General features: G+C 44.9%; 1 protein-coding gene across 1 annotated transcript; it reads right to left on the bottom strand.

Moving 5' to 3' along the window:
* Positions 1-3576: 3576 nt before the first annotated feature.
* LOC118513338 (pupal cuticle protein 36-like) lies at positions 3577-10042 on the bottom strand. The gene is made up of 4 exons (XM_036058960.1): positions 9781-10042; positions 4726-5032; positions 4418-4667; positions 3577-4352 (listed from the first exon to the last, which is right to left on the bottom strand). The coding sequence occupies exons 1-4, from the start codon at positions 9787-9789 to the stop codon at positions 3752-3754; spliced, it is 1167 nt and encodes a 388-aa protein (XP_035914853.1). The 5' UTR covers positions 9790-10042; the 3' UTR covers positions 3577-3751.
* Between the last annotated feature and the right edge of the window lie 462 nt (positions 10043-10504).

The following is a 10504-nucleotide window of genomic DNA, read 5'->3' as shown; positions in this document are numbered from 1 at the left end:
TGTCAAGGAAGATGCCGGATTGGGACGGCCGTTTGGTGAAACCAGTTTCACCTTTTCCAACGGAGCCGGTGGGTGCGATCGGTACAGAACGGACGGACGTAAACATGCGTGAAGATGCTCCGGACATCGGCGAACTTCGAACTCGTACTCGATCGGCCAGACTGACCTTACGAAGCTGACTGTGACTCAAAGAAGGCGATACAAAAATCCCACATGACTCCATCCTCCACACGCATGCGGCGGTTGAGTGAAGCAACAAAAAAGCGAAACCACCAACTAAAGGATGTCATCTTGTCGGCTGTACGGAGGAGGCCGCACAGTTCTGGAAGGCGTGTATTTTGCCGACTTCATGTTCCAGGGTCAGCAGAAAATGATCATCATTGTTGCTGGGCTCCGTCGACTACCGACGCGTTCCTGGTTCTCCTTCGATATCGCAGGAATGTCCACCGTTCGTCCCGTCCCGAATGTGACTTCGGTCGGCCCATTCGTGCGCTAAACGCTGCAACAATGAAGGATTGATTTATTATCTTCAACATAATTGACACCTTCAAAGGCGTTTGGCTGATAAACACACTGGTGCTCTTCCTCGCATTGTAACATCTCTACCGGTGAGGCCAAACACACCGGTGTGGTTCCAAGTAGGGGTCGGAACAAACGAAACGTACGACGTACGAGGTATGAATGAATGTTGTTCGCACTGTTGCCTGCAATGGTTCGACAAAGAACGGAAGATAAGCCGTTGGGCGATGGTAAAGGTCTTCATAATACTCGCCATAGGGCAGACGAGTCGTAAAACGGATTGAGACTCTGCGCATTAAAAAAAAACTAAAAATAGGCAAAAAAAATGTCAAAAGCTTCGGCAACTGGATTAACGCAGTCCGCACAGTAAGGTACGGTCTGTGTGTATGAGCTGTCGTGAAAGAAAGATAAGGGAAGGTAATTATGCGAAATGAGGTGAATGTTACACCCGTGAACTTAGCATACTGTAGGCTAACGGTCAAAGCGATAGTAAACAGGAGTGGCGCCCAAGCAGATCATGCAATCTTGTTGTGGAAGCAATGAAGATGGGTGTAATACTTTGCCGAAAAAGTTGTTGATGGTGAGAGCGTACTTGAGCGTATGATCATTTGTTAGGAGAAAGGCGTGACTACAGTACATCCCTCTAGATGCTAGGCCACGGGCAGAGTGAGGGAAGACATTTTTCGAAACATTGCATACCTTCAGGCGCAGTTCACTCACCACCTGTGCCAATGGTAAAACAGCGAGAGTTGTATTGAATTAAGCTATAGGAAATGTTTCGCAGTGCATTACTCGTCTTAGCCTGGGAAGAATGAATGATTGAAGTTTTGGGTGAAAATGTTAACGAAATTAAAGCTAAAGATCTTTTTGCGGCTTTTTAATCTCTAATTTCGTTTCTATTATTTCGGCTGTGCGGTCAATTATTGGCTAGCAGTCTCGTCCTTCAAGGATCTACGTCGTTCATGAAGCCTCGTCTACCACAAGGAACCACGTCATCCAAGAGATTTCGTCTTCTTAGATATTTCACCCAAGAGTCCTCAGGCCACGAAGCGTCATACAGGCTTTACACAGCTACCGTTCAGCGCCTGAATGTTTTCACAAAATTTTACATCTTCACCGTAAACCTGCAATTTGGCATCCTGAAACTAAAAAATGACTGGCAATCAGACCACGTGATACTACCTCGTGAAAATCGATGTATTATTATAATGATCTGTGCTTTTGGCACCAAATGCTTCTGCACCAAATACCATACCTTTGTACTCCGGTCAGGGAATCTTCGACGGATTGGTTAAGCTATCGATGTTTGGTTCTGACCTGAGCACCATTAATGAGAAACATCAATGTGATATCTTATTGATACACTTATTGAAATATTTTAATCTTAATTAAATAGAAATGTTGCAGCATATAACCCTTTACACATAGAAATAGAGCTAGACCTTCCCTCAAGAAAAAGAAATCGAACACTTAACGCCTGTTTGTATGCAAGTAATCACCGGTCAACAACCATTTGAATGAAGAAGTCCTTGTCAACCTATTAAGGAAATGACTTCAAACCGAGTTTTTTTCATATTTTACGACGTAACAGCAAAGTTGTAATATGGAACATGTCTACTTTTTTATTAAGTTTGATCATTACATATTTATCGTGAATGTCCAAAAATTCTGTCTAAATCGTTAACATGCAATGAGAGTCAATAATAATGTTTCTGTTTACAAAAATGTTTGTTGACCAAATACGGTTATTATTGGAATGAATCTTGAATAAATTGGCAAGCTTTGCACAGTATCTATATGTCATATTTACAGCAACAAACGATTCGAACGAAGGCCTTATCAGGGCAACACGTGTCGCAGTAAGCCTCTTTGAATAAATCTCGCTCACTACATATGGATTCCCATTAAGCAGAAGATATTGCTATCGTGTTGGCAACAATGTGGCAACAGTGAGCAAGCGATAATGAATGCCTAATAAATATCGTTCAATGCTAGCTTCCGCCGATTCCGAGTGTCGATGAGAGTGATGAGCCAGCTATAGCGGGTTTCCTTTTGTAGCGACCTACCCTGAATTTTCTGCCCGAAGTATTGTGTCACGATCGATTCGCGGCCCGCGGGAGGTAATCTCGCTGGGCAATTGAGTCCGATCGCACAATCACAATCCACCACATAGGGATGACATTTCTAAGTGTAGTTAGGATCATGAATAATGACCGACGGAGCTGCAAGAAGTCATGGGATTCGAGGGTCAACCGTGTGTCTTCCTTTTTCGAAGACACTATATGGTTCATGTACGGCATGTACTTAGTGCCGCATACTTAGCTTAGAGGGCCGATCGAACCACCATGTCACGACTTTTTCGACTGATGCGGCTCGGATTAGATCGGAGCTGTGTGCGGCTGTGATCCGCGACTGATGGTGCTTCAAATTGACTTGTACAAATTATGCTCCTCGCATCACCATAATGTGTGTCCGTGCGCCGTGAGCGAGCTTCTTCTATTCAGATACTTTATCATCACGCCTTCCTTACCGGGGTGTTTTTTCCTCGTTTTTCGATCGAGTCTGGTAGCATTGAACATAAATCAATTGGCTGGTGGCTGGTAGAAACATGGCAGGGCAATTATGGGCGCTGTGATGACATTAAAAAGACATGTCCATAATTTATGGATAGGTTTGATCGATATTAGAAGGGAGTGGAAAAATGATTCCATAAATCATCTGCAGACAGGATATACTACCGAAAACCTTATTTCTTATTTAGAATGTAATAAGATAATCGTTTCTTGAAGTACTATTTTTCGACCACCCTTCCATGAGCTTTATTCGAAGATACCGAGCGAGCTTTCGAGTCGAAGCTTTGCGGTCGAGTTCGAATTCTTCCACAGAGCTTTACCCTTTTCATTCATCTCAACGAGCAAGACCCGGCGACCTTCATCTTTCCCACCAGTTCAAGATCAAGTACAAACCAGTTCTTCTCTCGTAACTCTACCATCCCATTCATACAGCTGCTAGCGCTGCTTACATCAGAGCAGAGACTGACCGCGACACCGTCTGGGGTTTAAGTTTTCACTTTTCTCTCTTTATTACAACCGTTCACCATTTCACCTTATTTACAGCGAGTGAACCTCCTTTCGATTTCGTTTGTTTCCTGTTTTTTTGCGTTTCTTTTTCTGTTTAAATGCACTTGTGCATCTGATGTTTGCGGGCTTAATGTGATAAAGGGCTGGCTGTTTTAATACTGGTAACCGGACTGCGGGTTAAACGACCCATTGCCCGACGGTCTTCCGGGTGCGCTGGGACGGGGGGCGGCAGGTGCTCCGGGACCACCGGACGGATAGCCAGCGGGACCGGCAGGACCTCCAGCGGCAGGATAGCCAGCAGCTCCACCGGCCGGTCCACTCGGATAGCCTCCCTGGCCTGGACGGGCACCCGGTCCGGTAGGTCCGCCTGGTGCACCAGCTCCGGAAGGATATCCACCCGATCCAGTTACCGAGCCGGGATAGCCTCCGGATGGTTTACCACCAGCTCCAGGATATCCTCCAGCACTTCCTGGGCCTCCTGGACCACCGCCGGCAGCACCACCACCCGCAGCCTGAGCAGCAGCGATCGCGTCCAGTCCCTTTTGGATCTCTTCCGGAATTGGTGGTGGCGTTGGCAGATGGTCACCCTGGGGCTGGAATCCGTTCTCGTCCGCAATGTACGTTACGGTAATAACCTGTCCGTCCGGGGCGGTGTACGAGTAGGATCCCGTCACACTTGGGATCTGGTTCTCGGAGCCCTTGTTCTTGATCTCACCCTGCTCCTGTACCTTGATACCGTTGGCCGTTTCGTAGCTTTAAGTAAAGAATGGCTTTAAGTATACTTGAACTTTGGATTTGACGCCCAATTCCATACACACCTGTATTTGTATGTTCCATCGCCATTGTTCATGTTTTCGTAGGAGATGATCTCGATCGGTGGTTGGCTTGGGCCGGCTGGTGCAGCTCCTGGAGATCCTCCGCCAAATCCACTTCCACTGGACGAGAAGCCACCCGAGGGAGCTCCAGCACCGCCGCCGAAGGCCGACGGAGCACCACCACCGAATCCACCGGACGGAGGACCATAAGCTGGGGCAGGCGTTCCTGGACGTCCAGCCGCTGGGCCACCTCCTGCATTAGAAGACCAGATGTATTAAACAAGCTCCACCTTATTTAGCGCCAATCTTACCAACTCCTCCCGGTCGCTGTGCCTGACCTCCGAATCCTCCAGCACTGGGACCAGCTCCACCAAATCCTGCACCGGACGGTGCACTGCCTCCGAAACCTCCACCACCGCCCGGTGCCGTACCGGGACCACCACCGAAGCCTCCCGCTCCACCCGGACCTCCAGGTGCACCACCCGGTCGGGAACCGCCGCCCGGTGATGGAGCCGTCAGTCCTGGGCCACCTCCAGCCGAAGCTGCTCCCGGCGGAGGCAGATAGTTGTTGTCCAGACGGGCGCACGAGCACGCCGCCACCAGCGTCGCCAGCAGGAACTGCAATTGAATGAACGACGAGAAATTGAAGATACAATCGACCGTAACCTTAGCACGCTTTCGCAACGCGCAAGAGTGACCCATTAAAACCGGAGCATCTAAGCCGTTCGGCTCACGGTTGAGTGGTCACGAAATTATCATAAAAGCATCTCGCGGCGTCTTTCAATGCAAACATTGTTGTGCCTCTAACGATCGTCTCCGATCGCGGTTCGGCCGCCGGAATGGGAGCTTTCTTATCGAAACCCAAACAAGAATGGGTCTCGACCGGGCAGGTATTGCAGCGTCAATCGCACCAGTTGCACAAGTAGACCGAGCACCTTGCTTTTGGGATGCCGAGTGTCTAGGTAAGTCATGCATCCACATTGTGCTTGGTTGTTGCGGATGCAAAAGTCGAACATACATAGGGTCTGCCGAGTGGACGGGTGAGAGCTCAAACCACGAGCAAACCAGGGCAGCAATGGCAATGGCAGAGTATCCACGGCGATCATTCGATTGAATTGAGAAATGAAGACGCGCGAGAAATCTAGGGGACGCTAGCATTTTTTGCTCTGTGATGCTGGCAGTCACGCTTGGTGACGAAATGGCCCGGTGCCTTACGAACGGCACAACATAATTACCGGCGACCTTACCCTACCCTTACACCAAGAATGGGACGGGAGCGTTGCAAGTGCGGGTTCCTTAACTGATAAACCTTTCATGTTTTCCCATCGATTTCTGCCCGTTCTGTTGTGCTGCTGCCCTCTTCGTAGTTTCGTAGAGATGCGCGCATGGGAAAAGAACATTCAAAAACAAATATTTCTTATTTATTCCACGCGGTGAATCGTTTCAAGCCCACTGTTGCACTTGTTGCCGATAAAGAAGAAGCAGACGGATTTCTTACTTCGCAACCGTTTCTGCATGCATTCTATTGTAAGTGGAAATTCAGATTAGCGTCCTAGATTGGTTGCAGGAAACCAGATACGCGAAAAAGCATTCCATTCAAATCGGATCATTTACACCGAAAGCGTGAACTGGATTTCGTTGGACGGATGAGTTCAGATGTTGCAAATGCCTCATAAAAGAGTATTATTTTTCCATTCATCATAACGACCCTTTGCTTTTGAAGACGGTGAAGCATAACTGCAACATAAATGCAGATATGTTTCGCTTGTTTACGGGTAGTTTTGTAGACTCCAGGTATGGCGTTTTTATTGGTTTTCACGAACAATGTTGGTTGTTTTGTAAGGTTTACCTGGCTAAGAACGGCTTGGCTTAATAGCTAATTGTGACGAACAAAGTGTTCTTAGTTACTAAATGACGAAAAATTCAGATTTTTGAATATGAGAGATCAATTCAACAGTCAAATATTTTCCACAATGTTTATAAAATTATAGAACACAGAATTAAATCTTTTTTGTTGAACAAAAGAATGGTTAAAATGTATCAAAAATCGATATTATTAAATAAGTATTATTTGAAATACTTTTTTCAGTGGTTTGCTATAAGAGTCCGACTTTTCCTCATAAAACAGACCCAGACTAGTGGGATCCTTGACCTACTTAGAAACTCACATAGATTAGCAAACCCTTCTAGAATTTTGATTTGTTCATTTAAACGCATTTTGATTGAATAAGAACTTTACTTCTATTATCTTCCTATCCATACTTCCTTTATAACATTACTTCTATTGTAAAGGAAGTTTAATTAAGTTAAACTTGTAATTTACAGCTTTCAGGACATAAAATAGGTGTATCCATGTTACAAACAATTTGCAGTCTGGATGGGATTTGATCCCCGGGTCTGCCGAATGAAGATTGGCGCCGCAACGAATAATACGATATACACATAAATAAGACAAAAATTGCATAGATTTTGTGTTATGCCAACATCGTTTATAGTTAAAAACGGATGTATTTAAGGAAGGTTTTAAGGATGTATAAATATATTATAGCTGAGAAATAATTATCAAATATGGATTAAACAATGGAATTGGGAATTTAATTATAAGAAGTTCTGCTACATGATGTCAGGAATATAGATTAAATGGGAAATGAATTTTCAAGGAAAAATGGGGCATAAGAATAATCAGTTGCAATTACACAAACGAACATCATGGGGCTGGTAGATGCGACAGCGGCGTCAGTTTTTACATGGCTGAACCGAGGCTCAAATCCCATCTGTACCGTTCCTCCAGAGTGAGGATTGACTATCCAACTCAGCGGTGTGGTTAAGTCTAGTAAGCTAGAAAACCTAAGAGATCATTAGGTCAAGAAGAAGAAGAAAAAACTCACGTTTATTAGCAGAATCAGAACTTTCTTGAACATTTTCCACAAAGTCTTCAAGATTCGTTTTTATTTGGTAGGAACAATTCAACCATTTTTCCAAGTTTTTAAAGGAATTTAATTATAAAAAATTTAACTTAGTGTACATGTTTTATGCAGAGCTGTGTCAATGCTCTTTTCAGTTCATTTTGATGTTTGCACTGAATAGTTTTGGTCTGAAAAAAATATTGCTTAAATAAAACTAGATTTTTCAAATACTCATGTAAACACGGTAAGAGAATTACGACTCTTCTATTTGCTTTTTCATGCTTCAAACATACCCTTAAAATCTTTTCCTATTCCAAAAGTGCTCAGCGTCGGTTAAAAAAATGCCATTCTTCTCTTTAGGGCACATATACCAACCCGACACACCTTAGCGCACAGCGAACCACAGTAGCTACAGAAGCTTGCCTGTTGGCGTTGTGTTGACCTCTCGCTTGAGAACCCACAGCTACTGCCACCCCGTATGCGCAGAGGGCTGCTCGTGAAGATTCTCCCTCAAGCTCACCAACCACCAACGCGCAGTAACATCTTCACTGATTGTGCCGGAAAACCAACGGCACATATCGAAAAATGTGTGACCTTTAGCAATAGTCTTCCAATTCCAGCTACACTTGTGTGCTAATGGTTGTAGAAATTGAAAAAACCAGAAACCCCACCGACAGAGTCTTCCCAAGCAGGAGCAGCAGCGTAACCAGCGGTCGAGATGGAAATCATCTGTTTAATCAACAATTTTACAGCTTAATATCTCAGTTACCCAATAACGATTGGAGAGCGTTCGGCAGCGAAAAACCCCCCAGAGGTACAAATTTAATAACATTACCGGTACGATCGAACCGAACAACCGTACGGTTAACAGCCGCAAGACAATCGGATTATGTGTGCCTTTCACCACCCGCCGCGTTTTGGTTTGCCGAAACCGACCGAGAAGCGATGGTTGGTTGGTTATGTTTTATCAACAGCTGCCCGCCGCATAACTGCACCGCGAGAATGCATTTGACCCCGAGGATGGGCCACCGAGACAAATCGCGCCACAGCTGATGCCTAATATCAGTGTGGTTAATCGCAAACGCCTAGCCGCAGAAAGGATATCTTCATAAACCGTGCTTGACAGGCTTATACAATCGTTTCATCATGCTTTGAAGAGTTATTCTATCGAAATCGTTAAACATCGACGCGATGAGATGACCTTTCCGGCCTAGTCAAGGATGATTATTTGCTATCATTACAATCAATTAAATATAAACACCCTCACCGAACCGAGTGGTGCCTCGTACGCTTTTCGGACTCGCTCAAGAGTGTAAACGTGATCCGTCGTGGTCGCTTGCGTGCGGGAATAATAAAGGGAAGGGCAAGAAGGACACGGGTGCCTGTTGTTGCGCGAGCCTTCGACACCCTTTTCGGGACGCCACACGAACCGTTTCCCAATCATAATTGTGCTTGCCGGTGGCCTGACTTGGCTGCAAACAAGCGCAATCAGGTGGCCCAAAACACAGGTGAGAACGGTTCTCATCCCCATCAATCGAAACGGTTTTCTTTCGCGGGTCAGCCATTAGTTCGCGATTACGGTAATCAACGCCTCGGTATGGTGGCGATTAGCATAAATGACATGTTGAGTGCCTTCTGCAGCAATTCGATCGTACATAATTTTATGGCGGACGGTAAAGCGATCCCGAACTGTCAAGGCGATCGATAAGCGTCGGCTTCTGGGTGGTTGTGGTTTTAAAGGCTCGTGATCGTTAAAGCGAAAAATTATGCAAATCGAAGGGCGGATTGGCAAGGGAGCTGGGTTTTTTTCGGCCACAGAAATCGATGCCCTGTACTGTTTGGTATTTGTTTTTGAAGCAAACTTTTGAATAATTTAATGGAAGATTTTATCGAAGAGATCGAAAAAGTGTCTCGAAAAATGAGCATGGATTGAATGTACCCGTCAGATTGTTATTGCAATGAAGTAATTACGATATTCCAGTAAAACGCACAAACCGTTCTTAATGAATAGAAAAATGTATGATTTTTCAATGCTCATTGAAAATTAAATTAACATACATTCTATTAAAAATTGTTTCTCAAAGGAGAATATCTTCCTAATGTTCCTTTTTGTGTTATAACATTAACAAAACAAAATTGTAAGAAATCAAGGATTTAAAAATGATTTCGATTTGATCACCATTAAGTGAAATAAAAACCTGTCACTTTCAAAAATAGTTCTAAAATAACTAAAAATAAAGGTTCTAGCTCAACTGCCAAATGTTTTAAACCCCTTTTTCCCATAATGTTACATAGAAATGCACAATATTTCGTTAAATATTCATAAACAGCACAAAGAGAATGAATTATATTTTAAAAAAACTAGCGATCGTAAAAGACATTGAAAATTCACTAAAAGCAACTGAAACATTATAAAAAGCACTACCAAATCCTATTGCAAAGCTGGATTATTTCACTTACAATTTTCATGATGAACAACGAACGAATCACACTAAGAACACACACGGGCTTTTCGCTAGCTTCCTAAACAACACCCAAATGTTGTATCACAGACACAGCACTGATGTTGCACTTGCACATGCAAACGGGGCCGTACGTAAGGCGAACTGCACGCCGCTACCGTTCGTCAAGTTGTAGCACCAAGCACCAGACACCGAGCACCGAGCACTAAGTACGGGATGATACACTCCACAGTAGGAAGAGGCACAGATCCGAATGTGTTGCTGTGAGCGGTAAGTTCTGCTTTATATATAATCCTCTTCACTGTGCGCGGCCCGGTACAATGGGCTTTTGCCGATTGTTCGATGCATTCGGGTCTTGCCGGAGCATCTCCCAAACCGTTCCTCCGTGCGGTTGATGCGGTTGGTGGGGTTGAGTCCGCGAAATCTGCGTGGCTCTCCTCCACCGCAGTTCATTGATATCGAACCGGGCCGATTGGTGGAGGATTGTGTGGTTACTCCGGTGCATCATCGTCGGTTCGGTCGCGGTGCAATGAAATCGAGAGTAATCGGATCGGAAAGCGAAAGGAAAAGGGTGGACGGCTCGGATCGGATCGGCTGGAAGATGAAGGTGAAGATGGGCCGCTAGAGTTGGCATGTGCAACGGTGGCGACAGAATGGCAAATGTGTCAGAGATGAACCCGAAAAAATGTTTCCCTTTTTTGGGAAAGATTTTAAGTGACAGT

The sequence above is a fragment of the Anopheles stephensi genome, chromosome 3 (genome assembly GCF_013141755.1).
Source record: "Anopheles stephensi strain Indian chromosome 3, UCI_ANSTEP_V1.0, whole genome shotgun sequence".
In the NCBI taxonomy this organism is placed as follows: Eukaryota; Metazoa; Arthropoda; class Insecta; order Diptera; family Culicidae; genus Anopheles; species Anopheles stephensi.
This window is presented reverse-complemented; position numbering and strand designations above follow the sequence as displayed.